The 26685-nt window shown below is 40.7% G+C and overlaps 2 protein-coding genes across 2 annotated transcripts; one reads left to right on the forward strand and one right to left on the reverse strand.

Moving 5' to 3' along the window:
• The first annotated feature begins 530 nt into the window (after window positions 1-530).
• On the forward strand, window positions 531-3750 carry GPX2 (glutathione peroxidase 2). Its single transcript, XM_047079508.1, has 2 exons — window positions 531-763; window positions 3064-3750. Exons 1-2 carry the CDS (start codon window positions 542-544, stop codon window positions 3412-3414), a joined length of 573 nt encoding a protein of 190 aa, XP_046935464.1. The 5' UTR covers window positions 531-541; the 3' UTR covers window positions 3415-3750.
• Window positions 3751-7621: 3871 nt separating this feature from the next.
• CHURC1 (churchill domain containing 1) lies at window positions 7622-23017 on the reverse strand. Its single transcript, XM_047079509.1, has 4 exons — window positions 22910-23017; window positions 17770-17905; window positions 16133-16203; window positions 7622-10053 (listed from the first exon to the last, which is right to left on the reverse strand). The coding sequence occupies exons 1-4, from the start codon at window positions 22946-22948 to the stop codon at window positions 9961-9963; spliced, it is 339 nt and encodes a 112-aa protein (XP_046935465.1). The 5' UTR covers window positions 22949-23017; the 3' UTR covers window positions 7622-9960.
• Between the last annotated feature and the right edge of the window lie 3668 nt (window positions 23018-26685).

Genomic DNA, 26685 nt, shown 5'->3' on the forward strand with positions numbered 1-26685 from the left:
ACATGCACAGTAATATATAGGTTTCAGTTGTAGTCTGAGTTGAGGGAACATGTATCCCAATTCTCTTCCTCATCTTTCAGATCTAGGCAGACCCTGACCTCTCAGTGGCACAGTTCAGAGCCTGGCCCTCCGCAGACAATAAACGTCTGTGCCAAGTGAGAACTTGCTGGGGCAGGTCGGAGTCAATCCTGCATCCCTCCCTCCCTTTTTTCCTCCCCATTTGACCTTTGGGGCTCTAGTTTCCTGCAAGTAGTGAATTATTCATGTTTGCACATAGATATCAAATTGGCCCTTCCCAGGTTGCCAGCAGGGTGGGGCAGGTAGGTGGCTTTGTTCAGAGTCTGTAAATAGGAGGAGCAACCTCCTTGTTGAAACAGCACTTACAGGTGGGTGACTGTTTTTGCTAAGTCATCCTGGGGATGCTCAAAGCCCCATTGTGAAATCCTTCCTGTCCGGCCAGGCTCCTCCTTCCTCCCCACCCCTTTAACAGACCCTTAAGCGGGCTCACACCATTCTGCAGGTCTCAGTCTGCACCTTCACCATGGCTTACATAGCCAAGTCTTTCTACGACCTCAGCGCTATCAGCCTGGATGGGGAGAAGGTAGATTTCAATACGTTCCGAGGCAGGGCAGTGCTGATTGAGAATGTGGCCTCGCTCTGAGGCACAACCACTCGGGACTTCACCCAGCTCAACGAGCTGCAATGCCGCTTTCCCAGGCGCCTGGTGGTTCTTGGCTTCCCTTGCAATCAATTTGGACATCAGGTGAGGGGTCCCTTGCATTGTACCCAAGGAGGTGGGATGGTGAAGCTTTGGTAGGCTAAGGGGAGGGGGAGGATGACCGTGTGTTGGAGTGTCTGGAATCACAGGTATGTTTTGTTAATCTAGGTCTTTAGGTACATGTGAATACCAAGGGGAAGTGTATGTGGTTCTAACTATGCTTAAACACTGTTTATTGTCTTTCCGTTACACTCCATGAGAGCTGGTACCAGGTCCGTTTTTCTCTCCACTGTAGAGAGGGCACTCATTAAATATCCGCTGAATGGATGAGTGGAGGACATAGATCAACAGTCAAACTAGGATTGGACTGACCCAGGGGACCTTAGTTCCAGCTAGACATGGTTTTGCTATTTAGTGGCTCTGTGCCCTACAAAGAGTCACTTGATTTTTCTGTTTTAGTTTCCTCATCTGTAAATGGGGGATAGTATCATTTATCTCACAGGATGCCTGGGAGGTTCAGAGGATAAGATACACAAAAATACCTTGAAAAATACAAGGTAATATGCAAGTGTAAGCAACTGTATTATTTAGATTAAAGGATTTTGTTTTAAATCGGCCAAGTGGAGGGTGATTTTGGTGGAAAGCTAAGGGTTTACAATATGCACGTGTTTCCTCTGGGCATCACATGCACCTCTCTGGCTCTGATTTGTGTGTGTGCGTGTGTGTGTGTGTCCCATTTGGATCGAATCTCTGTTTCTGATTACTGGGTCAAGTTATAGATCTTCAGCCCACACACTTCAAGTTCTTTTCTATTTTCACTTATTATTTTAACAGCAAAAGCAGGCAGAGTGTCCTCAAGTGAACCCTCTAATTATAACCCCCTTAGTTCGATTCACAGCGGCGTGAAGGCAAGGAAGAGATTAGCAGGGATACAAGCAGGAAGGCTGAAGTGTCTTTGGCTAGTGACAAATGTGAGCTCGAACCATCACAGCTTTCACTGTTCCTTCCCTGTCTCCATCTGTTTCTAGGCTTGGCCAGGGCAGGCGAGAGAAAGGGCAAAACCTCTTTAAGAGTATCTCTTTGGCCTGAGAGGTGCCTCCACCCTTTACACCATCACCTCAGGCTAGCCAGTGGCTGGAGGGAATCCATAACCTACCCTGTAGCCAGTCAGCCATTTGCACGAAGAGATAAGAAGTCTAATAGAGATCACCCCTGGGCTCAAGATGTCATGATGGCCTGGAACTGACTGTACTGATTGGTTCTAGCAGGTCAGAGGCAAGAACTTTCTCCCACAGGGAGATATCTGACTCCTAGACTCAGGGGGAGGGGTGGAAAATAAGGGTTTCTAAGGGCGTTTGGAGTTGTCAGGGGCGGGGAATGCCCAGTGGGAATAGGACAGGGATGGCCCTGGGGAGGGAAAGACGGGTAGCAGGTTCAGAGCTAAAGCATTCACAGCTGAGTACAGTGAGTGTGGGGGGCAGGAGTCTTGGGATAGCAGTCTAGAAGCAAAAGGAATGATAACTACACATTCACAACCTTTAGCCCTCAAGCACTTATTTCCTTAACTTCCCTTCCCCTGGCCTATTCAGAACCCTAAACACTCTATCCTATTTAATTCATCCCTGTTTGTCACTGAGCAATTCCATTTAGAGTATGTTCATTGTTATCTCTAACTCACTTCGCCTTTGTGGCACCTGAAAGCCAGATTTCCTCAGATGGCATCTTCACCAAAGCTTCCTCCTACTTACACTTCAGATCTAGGACAAAGCAAGATGAAAGCAAGAAGCTATAAATCCCATTTATATGAGCAGGATGGAGGCAGAGGCTATCACACTCACATATAACTAGAAGCCATGGAGGCAAATCAGGGCAGAGGGAAAGGGAAGGTGGTGGCAGGACGTGTGTGTGAGTGCCTGTGTGTAGGTAGTGGATGGGAGAGTTCTAGGTGGTAGGACTTGAGCCTTCTTTCCCTTTCTGTCTCCTGCTCTGAACTCAAGGTTCCTTGAAGTTTCAGACAGATACCCTAAAAACTGTCCAGGGTAGTTTGGAGAGAGAAAGAATCATTCAAAGTGCTAAATCATTGACTTTAAGAACAGCCAAGCTAGGAACCGCAAGGACTTTCAGGAATGGCCTAGCAAACCATCAAACAACAGCTGTGAGTGGGAAAACTCCAAGTCAAGAGTAGGACAAAGCCAGTTAAGAAGGAAAGAGGAAGAACAGAGGAAAAAAACGCTACATAGAAAAGAATAGTCCTGGGAACGGCGTATAGGAGGGTGAAAGATTTTTTGTGGATCCTTCATTTCCCCCTTCCCTCTTCCATGCTCTTTGTCTTTTTCCTCCCCCAGGAGAACTGTCAGAATGAGGAGATCCTGAACAGTCTCAAGTATGTGCGCCCTGGGGGTGGATTCCAGCCCACCTTTACCCTTGTCCAAAAGTGTGAGGTGAATGGTCAGAACGAGCATCCCGTCTTCGCCTACCTGAAGGACAAGCTCCCCTACCCGTATGATGACCCATTTTCCCTCATGACCGATCCCAAGTTCATCATTTGGAGCCCGGTACGCCGCTCAGATGTGGCCTGGAACTTTGAGAAGTTCCTTATTGGGCCGGAAGGGGAGCCCTTCCGCCGCTACAGTCGCACCTTCCCTACCATCAACATTGAGCCTGACATCAAGCGCCTCCTCAAAGTTGCCATATAGACACAAGCTTCTCAGCACACAGACCTATTCCATCCAGCCCTTAGGTATCTTTCCTTAGGATTCAGAATGCCCTCAGGAGATACTGCTGGACCAAAGCTTTCCCTTGGGATCAGCCCCTTTCATTGAAGAGCCTTGCCTTTCCGGTCTGCCTATCTCCCTTCCCTCCCCCCCAACCTTCTGGTTGGTGATTCTACTTGGAGCTCAAGACTTGGGTGGATCTGGGCCTTCACAGAATGATGGCATCTTCCTAAACTGTATGGGCGGTGTCTGAGGAGTGTGAAGGGCTCGGAGCCAACCTGCTAGATGAGTCCAATAAAGGGCAGGTGTGGAAATGGCCGGGCTCTCTGTGTCTTCTTCCCGGACAAAGGGTAGAGGGATGGTACAAAACCACAGGTGGGCCAGACAGCTGGCAGCACACAAAGGCTTGATAGAGGGAGGCTCTCCCATCAGGGGGACACCGTAATAACTGTCTGGTCAGGTCAGGGTCTGCGGTGGCAAGTGGAGTTGCAGGAAATCTGAATTATACTATTACTCTATGGCTCCTCCAGAACTGGGCAAAGGGTGGTGATGAGAGGTAAAGCAAAGGAAAAGTCAGTGGTCCTTCCGTGCGGTATACTGGGAGGTTCGTTAGAGGACTCCAATCAGGAAGCTGTTGCTATCAGTGTAGGTTCTGGGCCAACTATGCATGACCTGCACTTTGAGATGTTGCTGGGACATTAATTTGGTCAACTTTAACTGACAGCAAGGGTATGGAGGGTGCAGTTACTGGGAACACAAAGAACACCTACCCTTTTCCCCTGGCCTTGCTGAGTAACATTTGCTTTTGATCCTTTGCTCCTTAAAAAAAATTTTTTTTTAATCTTTTTTTTTTTGAGAGAGAGAGAGAGAGTGCGTGCAGGGGAGGAACAGAGACAGAGGGAGACACAGAATCGGAAGCAGGCTCTAGGCTCTGAGCTGTCAGCACAGAGTCCGACAAGGAGCTCGAACCCACGAACCACAAGATCATGACCTGAGCTGAAGTCGGACACTTAACTGACTGAGCCACCCAGGCACCCGATCCTTTGCTCCTTTTTAAAGTTCACAGTCCACCCTTGTCTTTCTCAAACTCACATGTTCACAAATTCAGGCATAAGACAAACTGGTTTAGATATGAATGATTTCATTCTGAATTCCATGAGGGTGGGAATGGAAGAGGGCCTCCCTTCAGACAGTCAGACTGTTCATAACCTGCCAACATGAGAGCTATTCTCTGTGAGAACAGGGGTCTGCCAAATGGCTTTGTAAGGATGGTGCCCCAGATTCCTCAGTTAGCACAGGCATACTCAAAAGGCACCAACACCTCCAAGGCCAGGTCCTATCATGTTCTAGAAAAGACACCTGCTGAAAGGCCACTGCCCTGTCACTTTGCCTTACAAACGTCTTCCTGGAAATTTCTCACGTTACCTTTCCTTCTTTGACCACTAGATGGAACATTTTACTTTTTTCACTGAAGCCCTGAAGGGACAGTTCTCCAAACTGGACACACTGCTTAAAAACCCCAATACTGAGGGGGAAACCCCTTTCCTGTTATGTTCCCTACACTATTTTCTAAGCATCTGCATCATCTGAGAAGTAAATGTGAAATACAGGCTAAAGATCCTCCCTGTCTGACCTTCAGTTAAAGCTATGTCATCTGCGGTGCTTTATTTCAAAAAGGGTAACCTGAGCATTACAGTGGGAATCCCCTGGCATGCTTTTCAGGGCCTTCTGCTAAATTAAGGCTACCCTTACACTGACTCTTGGAAACGCAAGCCTTTCAAGATTCCTGTTCTTAAAGCCAACAGCTGGGGTATGGGTTTTTTGAGGGCAGGACGAGGCACTGATTTTAGAGGAATAACTGCAGGGATACATCACTTCTCTGAAGAAGTACAGAATACATATTGGAGGCTAGCATGATTTGTGCATCATCTCGATAGTGCTATAGCTTATTGCTATGTCTAGTAACAGAGCAACTATCCTGGATGTTGGCATTATGCCACAGGCAATTTAGGGCCTGATATGCCTGATATGTGTTAGGTCTTTTCCTTGAGGCTCAAGTTGAAGGAATTATCTAAAGATTCCCAAAGGATTAGGAATTACAGAAATGATTTTGCAGAGAAAGTCAGTAAGGGCCATAATGCTAGGAAAAGGGCTCCTCATTTGGGCAGGGGAAATGCTCCCTGCTTCAGAAGGGACCTGACCAGTTTGGCCCAGGAGGGAACAGGGAGGGCTGGACTGGGGGAACTTGTCTTACAAGGACATTTCATTTTTACTAAATCTTTAGTTGTGCTGTTGTTAAAATGAATATAAGTGAGAAATTGTTTCCTTTATTCCTCATCTTGCTTGTCTCCTTTTACAGCCTCAGCAGTATCAGCTTATGGTCATAAACAGACATGGCAAAGCTTAATATAATCAACCACTTTCAATCTTTTAATCAAATTTCCCTAGAGGCACTCAGGAGGCAGGGAGGTGTGTCATAAACAAGCTTTCCCAAAGAGCTGAGGTAATGCCACTCCATTTAGAGGAGGGATAGAGACAATCGCTTCTCTGAGGACTTGAACAAAAAAATAAAGCTTGGAGTAAATGATTTTAGGGAACCAAGGGACAAAGACTAAAATTTATTATTTCTATGACTATGTTCCCACAGCTATGTCTCCTTAGTTTAAGAAACACTGAGCCAAACTCTAATTGGTGACATCAAATCTGATTTCTCATAATCACCATTACAACTGTCATCCAAACTATCATTTATTGAATATTTACTATATTCACACACTGCACTGAGTCCTTTGTATATCTTAGGTTACTTAATTCTCATACTGATTTTATGAGGAATTTTTGTCTCTATTTAAAGAGAAGGTAATTGAGCAAGACACCTGCCAAGGACAAAGGGCTCTAAGTAGAAGAGTTGAAAAGTTAAACCCAGGTCAGTCTGACTATAAAGGCTGTACCCTTTATTTCTGAGTGAGAGAGAGAGAGAGAGAGAAACAGAGTGCGAGTGGGGGAGGGGTAGAGACAGAGGGAGACACAGAATCCCAAGCAGGCTCTGAGCTATCAGCACAAAGCCTGATGCAGGGCTCAAACTCATGAACAGCTAATCATGACCTGAGCCAAAGTCAGACACTTAACCAACTGAGCCACCCAGGCGCCCCTAAAGCCTGTATTCTTAATCACAACATGATAGTGTTTCCCTCCATCTCAAAGTTCCTTCATAAAGACCACTGATAGTTGCCTATAACAGCATTGCACAACTTAAAATCATTTTCATCATTTTCACTTACATTATATCATTTGATTTAAAACTCTCTGGAGAGGGGCGCCTGGGTGGCGCAGTCGGTTAAGCGTCCGACTTCAGCCAGGTCACGATCTCACGGTCCGTGAGTTCGAGCCCCGCGTCGGGCTCTGGGCTGATGGCTCAGAGCCTGGAGCCTGTTTCCGATTCTGTGTCTCCCTCTCTCTCTGCCCGTCCCCCGTTCATGCTCTGTCTCTCTCTGTCCCAAAAATAAATAAACGTTGAAAAAAAAAAAATTAAAAAAAAAAAAACTCTCTGGAGAAAGCATGATTATTTCTATTTTTCCATCGAAGAAGCAATGTACACTCAGTGACTTGCCCAGTGTCCCAACGTGAGCAGGTGGCAAAGCTAATTTTAGACCTAAGTCTCCTGGTTTCCTTTGATCCAAACACACTGTATCTACCATAGAGACTGTACTACAGTCAAGAAACACACAGCCTAAAATTGAGAGGCTCAAATTCAGTGAAGTAACTTAACCTTGCTCACAAAAAAGAATAAAATGGAAAGAATTCTTGATACCTTGATAAAAAGCACTAAACATATAACTCTTAGTAATTACTTATAAGTAATGAATCATATCTGGTTGTGCCCAGAATATATCATATATGAATTAATTAGTATTGTCAGAGCCCAAGACCATTGGAGAAAGACTTGGCCAGCTAAAACAACACAACAAACATGTTGAGCTTTGAACTCCAAGAGCCTAAGTAGGCAGACTCCAGATCTAAACATCATGGAACAAGTAGACCAAGAACGAGGGGCCAGAACAAGCCCACTTTCCCAGTTACATCTATAGGTGATTTCTTTTCTTTCTTGTATCTCAGGAAGGAAAGTAAAGACTGATGTTTTTGCCTGGCTCCCCTTTATTTGAACAGAAAAATACAGATTCAGTGGAACTGGGTTGAAGAGGTCTTTATTTGATTAGACCCATAAAAGAATTCTAGAAGATAAAGAAAGTATCACAAAACACAGCACAAGGTTGGATTAATAATGACATATGTGGATAGGACCTTATGTTTTAAATTTTGTAGGATATAGTCCAAAACAGATAGGATAATTATACAGTCTGTAATAGACAAGGATATCAGTAGGGGCTTATAAAGTCATACCCTTGAACTCCAAATGACTAAGTTGGAAGCATTAGCAAACTCCAAGAAGGGACAATTCAGAGGCTATAATGGGCTTAGTGCTGCTATTTAAAGTAATGAAGCATTTTCTCTGCTTTCTGGATCCATTTCACCAAACGATTTCCTCAGCAGGTCAGATATAGATTTGCAGAAAAGTGGAAAACATCTTCCAGGAATAACACAACTGATTCCTGAGGAGCAGATGACTTAACTTTTCTGAATAACAAATCTTGGTCTGATGTGCCTAGATTCCGCAGAGTGCTGTCACTGACAGTCTCAACTTGTTCCTAACCTTGCCAGACCCTTAGACTTCATGTGTGCCGAGCAGAAGTGTTGACAGGGAGCCACTGTACTAGTTGTGTTACCTTAAGCTCCTTTAACTTCTTTGTGCTTTAGTTTCTTTGGCTCTAAAATTGGGATAACAATAGTACCTACTTCATGGAATTGTTAATGAGGATGAAGTAAGTGTTTAAAAAGGCCCTGGCATACAGTAAGTGCTCAATAAACCTCAGCATTAGCGTTCCTGTTATACAACAAAACTTCTCTGGTATCAACAATGAACACCTTGCTCACCTCACTTTAGCAAAGCTTTAGTTCAGAATTTCCAAATTTCTTGGATATGAAGAGGAAATAATTTTGTTTCTAATGCCTGACCCTTTAAGTTTTGGTCTCAGACTGAGAAGAATCAACCAAAGTCATCTCATTGCATCTAGTACTTGATATGCTTTCCAACACATTTTATATTCATTATTCATTTGGATCTTCTAACAATACTGTGAAGGAAGTAAAATATCAATTTTTATTAGCCTAATCTAATAGAAATGGGACAATAAAGACCAGAGTAACACTTTGCTTAATGGTTATACTGTTACCAATGGCAGAGAGGCCTAAATTCCAGGGTTTATAACACCCAAGCCAGTGTTCTTTCAACTACACAAGGTGAGATATTCTAAGATCTCTTTGGAGCAGCTGAAATCATTCTATTTACTTATGTTAATTAAAGTCTACACTTTATTCAGGTTTTGCTAGTTTTAACCAAATGCACTTTTTCTGCCCCAGGATCCCATCCAGGATACCTCATTACATTTAGTTGTCATGTCTCTTTAGTGAGAGTTTCCCAGACTTGTCTTTAACGGCCTTGACAATTTTGAGGAGTAAAGGTCAGGTATTTTGCAGAATGGCTCTCAAGTGGGATTTGTCTGATGTTTTTCCCATGAATAGACTGGAGTTATGGGTTTTTGGGAGGAAGACCACAAAGGCAAAGTGCCCTCCCATCATATCATATCAAGGGTACATGTTATTATCAACAGGATGATCACTGAGGATGTTAATCTTGGTCACTTGGCTGAGCTAGTGTTTGTCAGGTTTTCCCACTGTTACTTTTCTCGTTTTGCATGCTCAACTCTACCCAATTCTGCTCTACAGTCGGGAGTTGCTATTTATAACTCACACTTAAGGAGTAGGGAACATCTACGTAACATTATTTGAAATTCTTCTGCATGGGCAATTTGTCTACTCTTCCAATTCATGTATTTACTTATTCAATCATTCATTTATATCAGTAAGGACTCATAGATATTTATAGTTTGGATTATAATCCAATACTACTTTATTCTGTTGCTCAAACTGTTCCAACTTTGGTCACAGGGAGCTCCTTGAGTTGGCTTTTTTGCCCCTTTGACATACTCCCAATCATTGTGTTTTGTGAGGGTTTTTTTTGAGCACTTTCTTTGTGACACAAAATGCTCCAAGCTCGTCTTGTATATTTACTGCCCTCGTCCTAGAATCAATCACTTTTCCAAGGAGTCCTGGTTCCTTTTATTGGAACCAAGATGTGGGCATTAGGTATACTCCCATTCTAGTTATATCTTCCAGCCATATAACTTCTAACAGAGATTTTTCATTCTGGCTTCATTCTGATGTGAACTGGGAACTTTAGCAGAGGAGCTCAGCATAATCCCCTAAATTACTTTTTCTTTCTAAGGATAGTTAAGTCTAAGCAGAAAAAAATATGCAACTAATTTCCATTATAAACTAAGTAAGACAAACCATCAGGCTTGCTATATTGTAAACCAACACAACATAGTTACTGAAGAACTGCAGGGATCCTCAGAATAACAGAGTCATTTGTCGAGGGTCATCAGGGAGAATACTGATAGTATCTTCAGCTTTGCCACATAACAGACACAGCATGGTATACTCCTAGAACAAGATAAAGTGCATAATTACATTGAGGAACAGGGAGAAAGACACTCCATAACTTACTCTGGTAAAGCTATTCTCTACAAATTGGAGTGGATATTCCTTCTGTACATTATATCAGTTTCTTCAACCCCTACCAGGGATGTCTTAGGTTTATTCTGTGTATCCTGAAGTCTTTTGTTTATATAAATTGAATACAAGCTGATGCTCTATTTACTACATATACAGGAATGTCATCTTGGAAATGCATGGCTATATCTTGGATTTAAAACACATATTGGGCTTGGTTAGAAGTGCTGCTATTTAAAGTAGTAGTGAAGCAATTTGATTCCCTAAAGACAAATTCCTGTTTTTAGAGTTGTTCCTTTCTAGATTACTTAAGACTACTAAGCAACAAAAACAATTTTTAAAGTGAAAGAAAGGTCCCAAACTGAAAAAACTATTTTTATCAACTCTAAGAAAATAAATAATTATGTTATATCCACTAGTATGTCATGCCTCATATTTAGATTCCTGTCTGGAATTTGATCTATTTAAGAAGTTTATGTTTCTTGGGCTTAACAAATGTCCAGGCTGATAAAAAAGAATGAAATCTTGCCAACTGCAATGACATGGATGGAGCCAGAGAGTATAATGCCAAGTGAAATAAGTCAGTCACAGAAAGACAAATACCATATAGTTAATTTCACTCACATGTGAAATTTAAGAAACAAAGCAAATGAGCAAAGGAAAAAACAGAGAGAAATCAAGAAACAGACTCTTAACTACACAGAATAAACTGATGGGTTACCAGAGGGGAGGTGGTGGGGGATGGTGAAATAGGTGATGGGGATTAAGGAGGGCACTTGTTGCGATGAACAGTGGGTGATGTGTAGAAGTGTTGAATCACTATATTGTACACCTAAAACTAATGTAACACTGTATGTTAACTTATACTTGGATTAAAATTTTTAAAAATATCCAGCCTGGTGACAGAAGGGATTTTGTTTTAGGCAAAACTCTTAGGGCAAAGTCCTGTTTTTATAGTTATCTCTTTCTAGAATAAACTATATAAACATATTTCTTTTCAAACCTTTGCTTAAAAACCTCTTTATCTTCTTTAAGAAAACAAATATTAATGCTAAATCTATTAGTATTTCCACACTTCCAACTGAGATTGTTAAGCTGTCTGGGAATTGATCAGACAAGGCAGTTTGTGTTTCATGGGTCTAGACAGTCACTAGAGGGTCACAGAGATAAACAATGACGGTGGTTCAGACACTCAGACCTAGACAACTGGATTTCCATTTCCTATGAGTGAGTTCAGCAGGGAGCTTAGTTGTGGCAATGGAAAGATTGTTTCTTAAAGACCACACTTAATTTTGAGGTCTACTCCACACACACAATAGAGACAGAGGCCAGAGCTTAGAGAACAAATACAGGTCTCATAAATTAAAAAATGAAATAAAAATCCACCCTCTACAAGGTCTTTTACTGCTTTCAAATACTTCTGCTTTCACCTGCCAGACATTACTAGTAGTAGGATGTCAACCTATCACTGGAAACGAAGAAGAAAACAATAATAAAGTCAAAATGGGAAAATGGGCAAAGCTAGACAAACATCTGAATTTTCAACCAACGTATCCATTGACAAGTTTTTATTTAGTGCTTAAATGTTTTGCAATGTGTTAGGTGCACTGGCAGACATGAGAGAAAACAAGGACAAGATCTGACCTTGCAAAATTTACAATCTAACTTGGGAACAAGAAAAAACCTAGCACGTGGTATAATCTGGAAAGATTATTAAATAAGTAACACTGATTACACCTATAATCTTTAATTTATAGGTAGTCTGGAATCCAAATTTCACCATAGGTCAATTATTTGGAATTCAAAAGCAGTTTCCCATAGAAGTAAATGTTGTACATAGCAGTTAGGTTCCCAGGAAATTCCAAGGAGTCTTTTAAATTCGTATTGCACAAGACTACAGAATCTAACCATACAGAGCAGTGCTTCGGTGGGAAAATACGTCTAGAATTCTAGCTTGGAATGCCAGGAACACATCCCCCTGTGCTGCCAGGGTCAGGACACCTTTTATCAAAACTGGCCAAGTTGGGAGAGTAAGAATTCCTCCCAGTCATTCATGGAGACCCTCAAAGGCTCCACCTGGGCAAAGCATAGAGGTAGAGATTCGGAAAAAGGGTGGATTGTGGGGAATTACCTTTGGGTAAAATCAGATCCTTTGTTTTATTCTGAGGGTCCCATGGCTCTTTTTTTCTATTACTACCTGCTATTTCTGACCCCAAGTCCTCCCATTCCCTGGTCCAAAGAGGAACAGAAGGCAATCTCACAGGTGCCCTTTTGTTTCCTGAGGCAAACACACAGTCCTTTTAGTGGTTTTTAGGGTGATATAAAAAAACAAAGGATACCTGTAATCATTTACAATGTAGTTTCTGTTTTAAACTCTGTACTTCTGTCTCTACTTTCTCCTACTACTTGTGCCATCAGAAATCACTTTAACAATGATATTATGGTTATTTTAAAAACAGAATCCTTGGGGCGCCTGGGTGGCGCAGTCGGTTAAGCATCCGACTTCAGCCAGGTCACGATCTCGCGGTCCGTGAGTTCGAGCCCCGCGTCAGGGGGCTGATGGCTCGGAGCCTGGAGCCTGTTTCCGATTCTGTGTCTCCCTCTCTCTCTGCCCCTCCCCCGTTCATGCTCTGTCTCTCTCTGTCCCAAAAATAAATAAAAAACGTTGAAAAAAAAAAAAAATAAATAAATAAATAAATAAATAAAACCAGAATCCTTATCTTTTAGAGATATGTACTGAAATATTTAGGAAGTAGTGATATATTTGGGATTTGATTCAAAATAATCCTGTAGGGATGTGGGAATGGTGAGATACAAGCAAAGCAAACTGAAGCTGGGTAGTGGAGGTTAAAATACTATCCTACCTACTTTTGCCCATAAGACATTTAAAACAAAGCAAAACAAACAGAACATTACCAATGGTGGGAATCCCACCTTGAACCTGAACTATTGCTTGGGTAAAATGGGGGCTGGCGTAGGGTGGGGACAAGGAAGTAGGTTACTAAAGCAGAGAACAAAGAGTTCTTGTGCCAGGCAGGCTAAGAAGGAAGTTCCCAAGTGGCTATTCACATGAGTCAGTCCCCGTACAAGGAAAGGGAGAAAGCAGTATGGGCTGGACTATCATGAACAAGGAGGAGAGAGAATTTAAGTTCTGCTTGAAAGAGGTAAGATTTAGTTGATGTGAAGGTAGAGAAACGGACTAGTCAAATCAAGGAAAAAGCATGAATAAGGACAGTGATAGGGAAAGAGCAAGCATATCCCATACGGAGCAGCAGGAGTGACAAGACGGTATGTGTAAGCAAGATTAACTTGAGGGCAGTGTGTAGAACTACAGTTTGGGGGCTGCTGCAGTAACTTAGGTTTGAGCGGGTATGGTCCTTGACATGAGGTATGGCAGCAGGGCCAAAAGGCAAGAGAAACAAAGGAAGAAAGGAGGGTAGGCAGGGTGTTAGGGTTACAGAAGGACATTTGGGAGACAGCTGATGGGTTTCAAGTGAGCCTGAGTGTGCGTGTGCTCACTATTTGAGAAAGTAAAGAGAAGGTTCCAGATAAGAGACCAAAATTCAGGGGGAAATCAGGGAACAATAGGAAAGGAAACCAGGGGAAAAGCAAGAGGATTCAAAATTTTTTACATTTTTCTTTCTTTTTAAATCTTTTTTAAAAAATTTAAAAAGAAAAAAAAAATCTGGCACCATGAACCTGAAGGGAAGAAATCCTTCAAACACAACAATGGTTGACAAAACCAGACCCACAAGAGATGTCAAAAGAGCTAAGGACTGACGTAAGGTCACATGATTTGGCTACATGATAAGAGACCTCTGAGAGAACGGTTTTAGTGAAGTGAACATAAAAACCCATTTGTAGGTGATTACGAGGAACACAGGGAAATAAGGAAAACAGGTTAAAGACCTACTCTAGTAGGTCAAAGATGTAGGTATGGGAAATGAAAACATTTTAAATTTATTTTTAATAAGTGAAGAATCAAGTACATTTAGTGTAAGAAATGGTTTAAATCCCAGGAAGACAAAGATGATGCTAGACAAAGAGCAGATTGATGAAGACATGTGGGAAGGGTAGCGCTTAGAGAGGAGTAAATAAGAATCTTCCTCTCTAATGGGACAGAAGGAAGAGTGTGAATTAGGGCAATGATGTGTGTGGTAAGCCAGAGACCAGGGGAAATAAGGGAAGGGAGCATGGGCCAGCCCCATGAGAACCTTGAAACAAGGAGCTTAGATATTACACTGTAGCTAAAATGAACTATGGAAAGGCCAAAGAGGTGGTCTCAAGCATTGTTTTCAGAAAACTAATCTGTAGGACACAGAATACAGGTGGAAGGAAGCAGATGTTGAGAGAAGATGAGGTAGCCTAGTTTGAGTTGAGTTTTTTTATAAGAGAATTTCACCCTGTCCAGGCATTGTGAATACAAGCCATCTTCCTCTATCTTCTTCTTCCTACCCCAGAGTAATTTCTGGGGCAGCTTTGAAAATGGCTGTGTTCAGTCATAAAGGAAAATCAGGTAGAGCAAAGTCTAGCTATGATAGATAATATCTCAGTCAGGGCAATCTTCATATTCATTTAGGGCTCTAAAAAGCTCACAGGGACTCCAGGAGCCCTCTTTTCTTCTCATGAAAGACAGAGCTTCTCCTTTAAACCCAAGATATGCTCCTTCCCCTATTTGGCCACTATGCATTCATTGAGATCTTGATTTTGCCCTATGTTACATATACCATATAAATATTTTTTGAGGCATAATTTTTGGATGCTGAGGAGACGTGGTCAAGATGTTGTACAGATTAAGCAAACATATGAGACCAGATTCTGACAGGTGAATAAGTGAATTAAAAAAAAAAAAAAGAATGAGAGTGGTTATACTGTAAGATTCTATTATGGAAGATTATTATTTTTTTCTAATTAAAATACTACCCAAATTTGAAGCACTTAAAATTCCCTTGCCTGGGGCACCTGGGTGGCTCAGTTGGTTAAGCGTCCGACTTCAGCTCAGGTCACGATCTCGCGGTCCGCGAGTTCGAGCCCCGCGTCGGGCTCTGGGCTGATGGCTCAGAGCCTGGAGCCTGCTTCCGATTCTGTGTTTCCCTCTCTCTCTGCCCCTCCCCCGTTCATGCTGTGTCTCTCTCTGTCTCAAAAATAAATAAACGTTAAAAAAAAAAAATTCCCTTGCCTGTTAAAAGGTCTAACCTGATATTTATATCTGATAGATGAATATGTAGTTCACTTTAAATAAGTAACTCAACCTGAAGGCTTGAAAAAGGAGGCAGTAAGGGACAGACACAGGTTCGTGTGTCTTCATGATTTCCCATTTACCCTTGGTTTTTCCCCACTGTCTAGCTTTTCTTCCTGACCCTCAGATCTGTGAATCTTTAGCAGCTCAGGCATTCAGAAGCCTTCTGTACTATTCTTTGTGTGCTCTCACAACTGTACAAGGCATCATATTTATTATAAATACTTATTCTCTACCTTTATAGTGGTCCAGGTTCTTTCTTCCAACCTTGATACATCCATCCTATCATTTTACGATGAATAATATTAAAATGTCTTACCACAATTGAGAGTACAGAGTTGCTCAACTCTACATGCCTATTGGGGAAGACAAAGATAACCTCCTTATCAGAATTTCCATGCTCAGCAAGTATGGTGGCAATGGGCAGGCTAACACTCATAAAGCCAACAATTGTGCAATTACATAACTGGACAGAAAAAAACAGACACAATAGTAACCTCAAAAGAAGCCACAATGTGCTGTTCTTTATACACATAAATGACAGGCCTGAGATATCATTTGTAAGGCACGCATTTTGATTAGACTCTTGCGAAGACAGGTTTGAACAGATATACTCACATCTAAAGGGTCTCTCTTAACATACACAAGTAGAAGACAGGGATGGTCTCCTTTAATACCCGCTAATACTTCATTTATTAAAACTATCTAGATTTATAAAAGTGCTTTCATTATCCCCTCCCCCACAATAACACACTACATTTATACATTTACCTGAAATTCATCCATGATACTGAACGTGTACTCATGCCTGGCTACTACGTGATGACAATTCTTACACAGATCTGCCAAAACAGAGAGAGACTTAAATAATTAAGTCTTGGAAGATGTCTTAAGACAGTAAAATTTCTATTCTCTGCATGGTATTACTTTAAAATATAAGTGATATATTTAACAGAGCAGCTAGAAACCCATTATAATATCTACCTTGATAAGAAATCCAAAATCTGTCACATAGCAATACTACATAATGAAGGGCCTCAACTCAGAGGTTTAACAAGCATATATTAATTCCCATTCTCAGAACCTATAGAAACTGCTAGTAAAACCAATCATAAATAAAAAAGTCCATGCTAGACATTATAAAGTGAATTTAATGGCAACGAAAGACTCTACTAGAAACATGATAATAATAATAACCATGATTTTTTGAGTGCTTACTGTGTGCCAGAAACTGTTTTAAATACTTTTTATCTGTTTATTTAATCTTCTCAAAACCCAAAGAAGTAGATACTTGTTATCACCTTTTTAAGGATTAGGAAACAAAGACACACCGTGGTTAAGTAATTATTAGCAAGACTGCCGAGCTAGGAAGTATTGGCAATAGAATTCAAACCCATGCATTCTGGCTCCAGGGCCCTTGCTCTTACCTACTATGTCCTACTACCTGGTACAAAATAGAGTTTAAAGGGTTATGTCTAAAAGAAAGAAAAAGATTTTTCTACTTTAGAACACTTTTGATAGTCTGATTCAATTCTAAAGGCTTAGTGTCTTTCATAACCTGTTTTCAAAATATCATTATTTGTACATTTATTCCTCATATTCAGAACATACCAAAGCACCAAGAGAGAAGCAAAACGAGGATGTGAACAGTTTAAATTCTTGTCACTATACCCTAAAATGTATATGGGCTTCCTTTACTAAATTAAATGGCCCTAAAATGTATATGCACTTAATTTACTCATAGAAATTCTTAGTGCCAACCTCAGAATTGATTCACGTTCATTATACATAGTTGATTGATTTGGTTTCCCAGTATTGAGGATGTGGAGTGGCATATGAAGGTAGCACAGCAAAAGAAATAACCAACTGACAATGAGATGGGAGACAAAAAAAAAAAAAACAACAAAAAAAACCCCACGAGAAAGAAACAAGACAAAAAACCCCATTACATCCAGGGTCATTTAGTACAGCAGCAAATAGCCCTAAACACTTTAGTGGCTGTTGGAGGACATCACTGTATTAGACTACAGTAAAAAAAAAAAAAAAAAAAAAAAGAAAGAAAGAAAGAAAGAAAGAAAGAAAAAGAAAACACACCAATGACCCTAAGGTTAAAAAAAGTCTCTATATCTTGTTTCAGAAGGCATAAAGGCTTTAAAAACAAACAAACAAACAAACAAAAAATGGTACCTGAGTCATAGGCTTCATTTATCTGCAAAAATCACTCAGGCAGAGTATCTGATGATGCTATTATCATCTGTATTTTCCTCTTAAAAGACTAGCATCTCTATGTTACAATACAATATTGAAATAGGCCTCATAAAATAAAATATATCAATAGGCACAACGTATCAGCTTTTAAAAGCTGGTATCTCCTATCAGACTTGCATGAAAATAAAGAATCTACTTACGATCATAGGTAACTATTTCTTCTCCATCCTCCTCCTTCAAAGATTTGTTTGTGATCAGCATAAAATCCCGCTTATTGCACACTGCACAGCCTGTAAAGTTCAGCAAGAAAGATCCATTCTCCAGGCAGATGTTACCCTAAAATATTAAAAATAGGAATTTAATTTTCTTCTATTTCAAAACCCTTGGTGAAAATAATTAATAGACTAAAAATTTCTAAAGGCAAAAAAACATGGCTAGAATTTACTTGCTTGAAATCTGTACCAAGTAATTTTTGAAATTACTAGCTTTCCTCTAGAAGGGCTATTTATGGCAAATAAAACTGAAGCAGTGTTAAAGCTGTTAAGTCTCTGAGGACAGCAACTGTATCCGAGAGGACTAAATGCATATGGATTTTTAGAAACACACCGAAGCTTTAATAATATAAAATATGAAAAAGAAAAATTAGAAAAATCCAATAGCCAACAATATTTAAATGAGGCAGATCCTAAAACTAGAATTAAAATTGAATGATAAAAAATGATCTTATACAATGTGTTGCTCAGTTGATTGTTGAAATAACATTTTCTGATGCCTTAAAAATAACACAAAATAAGCAAACAAGAATAAACCCTCAGCTCTATAGATGTCAATCCTTAAGGGTATGTGTGATTCAGGCAGTGAAGATAAGCTCTCAACTCATCAGCCTGACACCATGGCATTCAAGGGAGAAAGGGTTTTGCTTCATCACTAAGAAACTGTTAACAACTTATGCTCCTGGCTCAAGGGAGTTCTTTTCTAGAGGCTTACCAGTAATTGTTCAGAAAGTCATTTTATAAATAATCTAATTCAACCTCATTCTGACCAATAGGGTATTTTTAACAGTTGATGTGACTAAAAACCAGTCAAATCAATATTTCTCCAATGCAGCTATGTGCCCGATACTGTGCAAAGCACAGGGAAGGATTAGAGGGTGAGTCATATCTTTCCACCTTTGAGGAGCTTATGAACTCTCAGGAAGACCAACTTTAAGCGATGCCACAAGTGAAGCCTTCCTGGATTCCCAGCACCACAGTTAACCTCTCCCTTTTGAGTGGCTCCTTGAGGCTATGTACTAAGAAAGAGATTTACTCTGTTGGGGCAAGGGGGGTGAAGAAGTGAGGAAATCAATCTAACTATGTAGTCGGGACACAGCAACTTAATTACTAAAGGTGGAAAAAAAGGCCTTGAGGTTAAAGTATAAATTTCCAGCTATTAAAAACAGGTGCTTTGCTTTTTTAAAAAATAAACTTCACTGAAGTATAATTTATATACAATAAAATCCACACATTGTAAGGGTATACGTGAACGACTTATATACCAATATATATAGGCATACATTTCAACGTAACCACTACCTCAATCAAGATATAAAAAGTTTTATCTTCCCAGGAAGTTCTTTTATGCTTTGCAGTCTATCTCCAACCCCTTCTCAGGTACCCCTTGATCCAATTTCTATCTCTAGTTATTAGTTTTGGTTGTTATAAAATTTTATATAAATAGAATCATGCAGTATACTCTTCTGCATCTAGTTTCTTTTGTTCAACATAAAGTCCATGTTAATCATTTATGTTGTTGTATGCATTGGTAATTTATTGCTTTTTATTGCCAAATCTATTGCATGGATTCATCTGTCAATAGACTTTCAGGTCCTTTTCAGTTTGGGGCTATTATGAATAAAGCAGCTACAAAGATTCATTAAGTCTTAGGTAGACATATGCCCTTCTCTTGAGTAAACATCTAGGAGTGGAATTGCTGAGTCATATGGTAAAAATATGGTCCATACAAACTTTAGAACTGCCGTTTAGTTTTCCAAAGTTTCTCATTTTCCATTCCCACCAGAATTGTGTGAGTTCCAGTTGCTCCATATCCTCACCAACCCTAGATACTGTGTCTTTTCTTATTTTAGCCATCCTAGTCATGTAGAGGTATCTCATAGTAGTTTTTATTTGGCATTTCCCTCATGACTAACAACGTTAAGTATGTTCTCAGGGTGCCTACACATGTGCCTTCTTTTGTGGAGTGTCTATTCAAGTCTTGTCCATTTTTGTTTATCTTATTATTTAGTTATAAGAATTATTGAGTTATAAAAGAGTTTTTTTTTTTTTTAAGTTCACTTATTTATTGTAAGAGAGAGCACAAGTGGGGATGGGGCAGAGAGAGAGAGGGAGAGAGAGAATCCCAAGCAGGCTCTGTGCTGTGAGTGCAGAGCCCAACACCAGGCTCGATATCATGACTTGAGCTGAAATCAAGAGGCAGATGCTCAATTGAGCCACCCAGTGCCCCATAAGAGTTCTTTATATATCTTAGATACAAATCCTCAGATCGGTATTACAAATATTTTGTTACCGATGTGCTGTTTTTTAAATAATGTCTTTTGAAGAACAGTTGATTTTTATGAAGTCTAATTTATCAAAGCTTTTCTTTCACTATTTGTATTTGTCTTCTAAGTCTAGTATTTTTCATCTGTGAAAAATATCTACAAGTCTCCAGAAAAATTTATGAAACCCAAATAAATAATTAAATATTTAGGGGTGCCTGGGTGGCTCCGTCGGTTAAGCGTCCAACTTAGAGCTTCTCAACATGCTAATCCATTATTTTTCTCTGCCACGGGTAGACTATTCTTGCTACCACTACCTTATTGTCCCTTTGCTAAGTTCAAAGTGACTTCTGTTCTTACTCCCCTCAGAAATATCTCATGACTTCGATAACCCCCAGAGTTGGAAGGACCTTTGAGATTTCAAATGGTCAAGTTAGCTTCTCTTGAACAACAGAAGAGAGTTCAATTCCTCTCAGGGTTGCCCATTCCATTTTGAAAATCTGTTAAAGTTCTTTATTCTGATTCAAAGCCTAAACCCAATAACATCCACCCACTATTTCTAAATCTGCCTTCTGAAATTCCAAAAAGTTTAATTCTTCCTCATGACAGCCCTTTAATTATTTTAGAACAGAATAAAGTCAGAAAAAAGTGCTTATGAAAGGCACCTTCCTGGTTTTCCAATCGCCTCATTCCTTTTCTCTACTCTTTTTCTTATACTTTATTTTCATTTTCTAAATTAATTTATTCCTTGAAGCCCAGTCTTTGATTCTACTTGATTCTCCAGTCTTCTTCTAAGAAAACAGATCATTTCTATTTTGACACTTTTATTTGGCTAACTCATCTGTTTGAACCTTGCACCTATACTGCAATCTTTTATTTTCACTTGACTCCTCGGGTGTTACATTCTCAATCTTGGATGAAACATGATAAAAACAATCTGACCATGTGCCCCCCAATGTTGGTTCTCTCTCACACATGCCACCAATTTCTGTAATGATACTTCCAATTTCCCAATTGCCTAGATTGAAAACCTAAGATCACCTGTAGGTCTTCCCTCCATTAAATTGGTTGAGTCCTATTAATTCTTTCTTCGAAATGAGGCTTTCATTATCTCATGCCTACCCTACTGTTTTCATGACTCCCCAAAAACTCTGTAGGGCTCTCCTTTTTACATTCCCCCCATCCCATAACCTCAACATACAGCCATAGACTCATTTCCCTAAATAACAGATTTCAGAATTATTTTCCTATTCACTTTTTTTGATGGGTGCTCAATGCCTAAAGTGTAAAACCTAAATTTCTTCATAGAATTTTAAAATCTTTTGATTAGCTCAATTCTTAAGAGCCCAACCTAATCTCTTTAATACTCTTCACTACAAACACCTCCTTCACATGGTCTCTGAAAAGTGCAGTGTTCATTACTGGATTCATAAAAATTTATTTTTAAACTTTAAAAAAAGTATGAAATAGAATGCAATACAGAAAAGCGTATGAAACAGCACAATGCCTCTAGCTAGTAGTCAGTAGTACCCCCAGTTGTGACAACTAAAACTGTCTACAGATAGTGCCAAACGTCCCCTGGGAGGCAAAAGTCACACCTAGTTGAGAACCACCGCTCTAATTCATTCCATTATTCATTCATGGTGTTCCATTCTATGGCTATATCCCACTTTTCCAGTCTACTCCTGCAAGTGATGCTCTTATGAACATTCTTACACAAGTTTCCAAGAACATATGTACATGCATTTATTTCTCTAGAATGAGAATTGCTGGGTCTTTCAGTATGCAAATCTTTGATAATACTAAACCTTTTTCCCAGGAGGCTGTACCATGACTGTTCATGTTACACCTCCTTCCCCAAAGCGTAAGTATTACTCAAAATATTAAGAGGCAGAAGCAGCTATAGATCTTCTGCCGCCCAACCATCACAAGAATCCTTGTTCTTATAGTCTCCAAGCCTCTGGCTCCTCCGTGCCTTCTTTTCTACCCTAGTCACAACTAGCCTCCAAGTCCCAAATGAAGTCTACCTTTCTTTTGGGAGAACAGCGCTATTGCTCTCCCCCTTCTCTAAAGTTGAATATCACTTATGAACTGTACTACTCATTTTTTGTTGTTAAATCACATACTCTAAACTGTAAGCTCTCAGGAGGCAATGAAGCTGCTTTTTATTTCATCTTTGGTATCTCTTTCTGGTCTAGCTACACGCATAAATGTTCAATAAGTATACCTTGAATAAATGAGAGTAAACAAGCTTCGGCAACCTCCGGAGATTGAGAGGAACAGGTATTTTTTTAAATACTCAGGAAATCTGATTTCTGGCCTTGACTCTCAGGTTAACAGAATATGAAATTTATTTCCCCTCTCTGGGCATTAGTTTCATCTGCAAAACCGTGTTAACGACAGATGACCTCAGAGGTCCCTTCCAGCGCTAGACTTCAGTAAGAAAAGTGAATTTCACCAAATCAAGCTTGACAATGTCATCAGCGGTGGCGGGAGGGTGTCCCTTTGTCGTCGACTGGATTGTTGGTGGTGTGGGGTTTCCTTTGTTGTACCCTGGAACTTAAGAGAAGTGGGGCGACGGCTGAGATCAGCCCCCAGGGCGTGGACCGGCGGGCAGAACCGACGGCCACCGGCCGCCCCCGCCGTCAAGTGCCTAAATACAGCTACCGGGTCACCGGAATGGGCAGAGCGGCAGGGTCGTCCCGCGCTCGGCCTCTCAGGGAAGGCCGGCCCGGGGTATGAGGAGCCTCGGGGGCTGGCCACCGGCCAACAGGGCGAGAAGTTCTCGGCGCCCACTCGCTCACCCGGTTGGGATACTCCTTCTCCACACAGCCCCCACACATCCCGACGCCGTTCACAAGGGCCGTCCTCCAGTGCTTCCGGAAAGACGAAGCCTCGCGAGAGCAAAGGCACGGTTGCCGCATGCGCCCCAAGTACTCTACCCTGGAGTGTTTGCTTTCGGGAATCTACTCGAAGTCTCCGCCCCTTAGCCCCTGTTGTGAGGGCAGGGCCTGGTCTCCCAGGCAACAACGGCCGGCCAAGAGTGGGACTTCGGAAACCTTCGGAGAAAGGGGGCGGGTCCGTGGACCCTGTGGCGGGAACCCGGAAAGGAACGCGGAAGAAACAAAGTTCTGATGTAGGCTCCCTCCTAAGCCTAGGCTAGGCTGACAGAAAGGCGAGTCACGATACACACGAAAGGGAATTGTTTCTCGCTGCCTCGGCTTACCCCATACAGAAAGCTGAAATTATAGTAATTTAAATACCTTTCCATACCAGTGAGACAGGTGAATAAGCAATAACCGAAGCTTTGGCCAAGAGGCACTTAGAGCTCTGCAGAGAATCTCCTAAAACTGCTAAAAAAAAAAAAAAAAAAAAAAAAAACCCCACAAACATTTGAAATGTTAATAATAAATGACCACTATTTATCCCATTAGCGATGGGAAACGCGTCGCCGAAGCACCTCAGAGGCTTGCACACACTGTGCAAATAGAAAATGGCGAGGTCCAGCCTATGGAGCTCAAAATGCTTGTGGTTGGTGTCCTGCCTTTTCCCTTTCCTCCGTATTGAAAGCATCTTACTTTTCATAGTGATGTAATTAACTTGAATACGAATATCCAAAAATCTGTCTTTGTGCTTCTGAACAACCTGTCATCCTACCCAACTACACCAATAGAGATATTTAATAGGAGCATCAGCCTCCTTCCTTAACCCTGCCTATCGCAGTCAAGTCAGTGAGGAAATCAGGGAGCATATGAGACTCTGGGATCCAGGTTCTTTTTTGTTTTTTTAAGTTTATTTATTTATTGGGGGGGGGTGGCACGGAGAGAAGCAGGCCTCGCAGCCAGAGCAGAGCCTGATGTGGGGCTCCATCCCACCAACCCCTAAGATCAACACCTGAGTTGAAATCAAGAGTCAGATGCTGAACTGACTGGGTCACCCAGGCGCTCTTGGGATCCAGGTTCTTTAAAGAAGAGATTAATAACCATTTCAAAGTTCACTCTATTCTTGGAATAATTGCAATGCCTTCCATTCTGTATGACATTTTCAACGTTTCAAAGTGTCATCATTTCAGTTTCTAATTTTATGCCTTTACAATCCTATAAGAATGGTAAAAAAAAAAATGTGTCTCCCCTTTTCAGATGAGGAAACAAGGAAATAAGTGGTTAAAGGTCTTATCTGTGGTAACAAAGCTGCTGGTAGTCGCCCAGGACTCGGACTCAGTTCCTACCCTGGACTCAACTTCTTTTTAATACAGTAGGTAGTAGCCACATGTGGCTATAAAGCACTTATACATGTGGCAAATTTGATTTGAGATGTATTGTAAGTACATTCTACAAACTAGACTTAGAAGACAGTATGAAAAAAAAGTAAAATATTTCATCAGTAATTTTTATATTGATTACATGTTAAAATAATTGCGCTAAGGGGCGCCTGGGTGGCGCAGTCGGTTAAGCGTCCGACTTCAGCCAGGTCACGATCTCGCGGCCCGTGAGTTCGAGCCCCGCGTCGGGCTCTGGGCTGATGGCTCAGAGCCTGGAGCCTGTTTCCGGTTCTGTGTCTCCCTCTCTCTCTCTGCCCCTCCCCCGTTCATGCTCTGTCTCTCTCTGTCCCAAAAATAAATAAACGTTGAAAAAAAAAAATTAAAAAAATAAAATAATTGCGCTAAATAAAAACATATTATTAAAGTTAATATCATCTGTGTTTTAAATCTGGCTACCAGAAAATTTTTAATTAACACTGGTAGCTTGTAATTATATTTCTGCTTGACAGGGCTGGTCTATACAATTCTCTCTCTTTTTAAAAGTTTTTTTTATAGACAGAGTGTATAAGCGGGGGAGAGAGGGAGAGAGAGAATTCTTTTTTTTAATGGAACACTTTGTTGCTTATTTTCATTTTTTTTAGAGATAGCAGGGTACAGGGACAGAGAGAGAGAGAGAGAGAGAGAGAGAGAGAGAGAGAAAGAATCTTAAGCAGACTCCATGCTCAGCACACAGCCCCATGGGGGTCTTGATCCCATGACTCTGGGATCATGACCTGAGCCAAATCAAGAGCCAGACGCTTAACCAACTGAGTCACCCAGGTGTCCCTCTTGAAACATTTTTAAATGTGTCCTCTGTTTTTAAAGCCTAATGCTGACTTTTAATCTTACTAACCACTGTATTTTATTCAATTCTATAGACATTTGTTGAGGACTTCGCCTTCAAGGAATTGTGTGGACAACAGGAAGATGAAAAAGACATTGTCCCTTCCTGTTCTCCAGAGACTCACGATAGAGTGGGAGAGATAAGATGAGCATAAATACCTACAGTTACTGGCAGATTGTGATTTAAGAGCACAAAATGAAGAGACTTCTTCTAGGTAGGGATTGGGAATGAGGAATTTGGGCCCTGAAGAATGTATAGGAGTTCAAAAAGCAGAGAATTTTAGTATAGGAATTTCAAGTGGACCATGCCAAGAAGTTTGGATTTTATCTCGCAGGTGATAGTGAGCCACTGGGCATTTGAACAGGAGAGTGATATCAGAGTCGTGGTTTTGGAAGATCATTTTAACAGTATTTTATTGGGAATGATTGGAACTGGAAGAGATTGGACAAGGAAAGGCATACACTAACAGAAACCACAAGGGGGAGATGTATAGCTTTCTGCCTCATCACTAATAGAGAACAATAATGATTTTAAAAATCAAATAAATAAAAAATTACACTGCAGTCAAAGATCTCAAACAGTTCTTTGGCATGGAAAACAATCTACATATTTACCAGTGTTTTTTTTTTTTTTTTAACTTCCCAGAGTGAGATGGTATCTTGTTATTAAAATGAGCAAGTGAATAAAAAGGTCATCTTCTTAGGTGTAAACTTTGAAGAGCTGATGGCTATCCACCCAATGAAGTCCTCTATTCAAATCTAACTGTATCCAGGGCAGAAAGGCAGCAAATGAGATGGGAAGAAGTCTGCAGCACCAGAAATTGAAGCATGATTATTCCTTAAAGGAATACTAAGTTTTCCAAGGTTGACAGGTAGAAGAAAGGAAAATAGAGGCTACAAAGAAGGATATTAGCACTGGAAAAGAATGACCAAGCAGTGGTGTAAAATAAGTAAAATAAGCAAAAAAAAAAAAATTACCAAAAAAGTCTATTTTCTTTTCTCTTATAGGTAATTATTTAAAACAAAGTTTGCAGGAATTGTTTAAAGATTACCTTCCAATAGAATTTTCTCTGGGACAGTACCCATAGGAACCATTAGTAAACATATGATGTCAATAACATATATTAAGTATGCCCATGTGTTACAGTTTATGCATGAGGTTATTTCTTGGTAAAAAGAATCCATTTAAGAAACTCTAGATGTTAAAAATCGTTCAATTACATATGCTAAACTACCTCCCTGGGGCAAGATTAAAGTTTTCCCTTAAAAGTGCAATTTGAATCTTCTTTAACACCCTCTTTCTAGTACCTTTTTTTCTTTTGCCTTTTATGATGCCTGAAGCCAAGAGGCCGGAAGGATGCAGTGCTGAGCATACCTATCATTTTCATCCTTTGTTTAAAGGAATAAGAAGCACCCCGGAGCCTTTATGGTACCGCT

The sequence above is a fragment of the Lynx rufus genome, unplaced genomic scaffold, assembly GCF_022079265.1.
Source record: "Lynx rufus isolate CCGP_SWC_20201006 ecotype Redwood Valley unplaced genomic scaffold, mLynRuf1.p SCAF_17, whole genome shotgun sequence".
NCBI lineage: Eukaryota > Metazoa > Chordata > Mammalia > Carnivora > Felidae > Lynx > Lynx rufus.

Excerpts from the sequence above, each read along its gene's own strand:
- CHURC1 (XM_047079509.1), bottom strand. The coding sequence starts at position 22,948 with ATGTGTGGGGGCTGTGTGGAGAAGGAGTATCCCAACCGG. Across the intron at positions 16,204-17,769 it reads AGAAATAGTTACCTATGATC|ATCTGTGTAAGAATTGTCAT; the intron begins GTAAGTAGATTC and ends CTGTTTTGGCAG. Across the intron at positions 10,054-16,132 it reads GTATCATGGATGAATTTCAG|GAGTATACCATGCTGTGTCT; the intron begins GTAAATGTATAA and ends ATCTTGTTCTAG.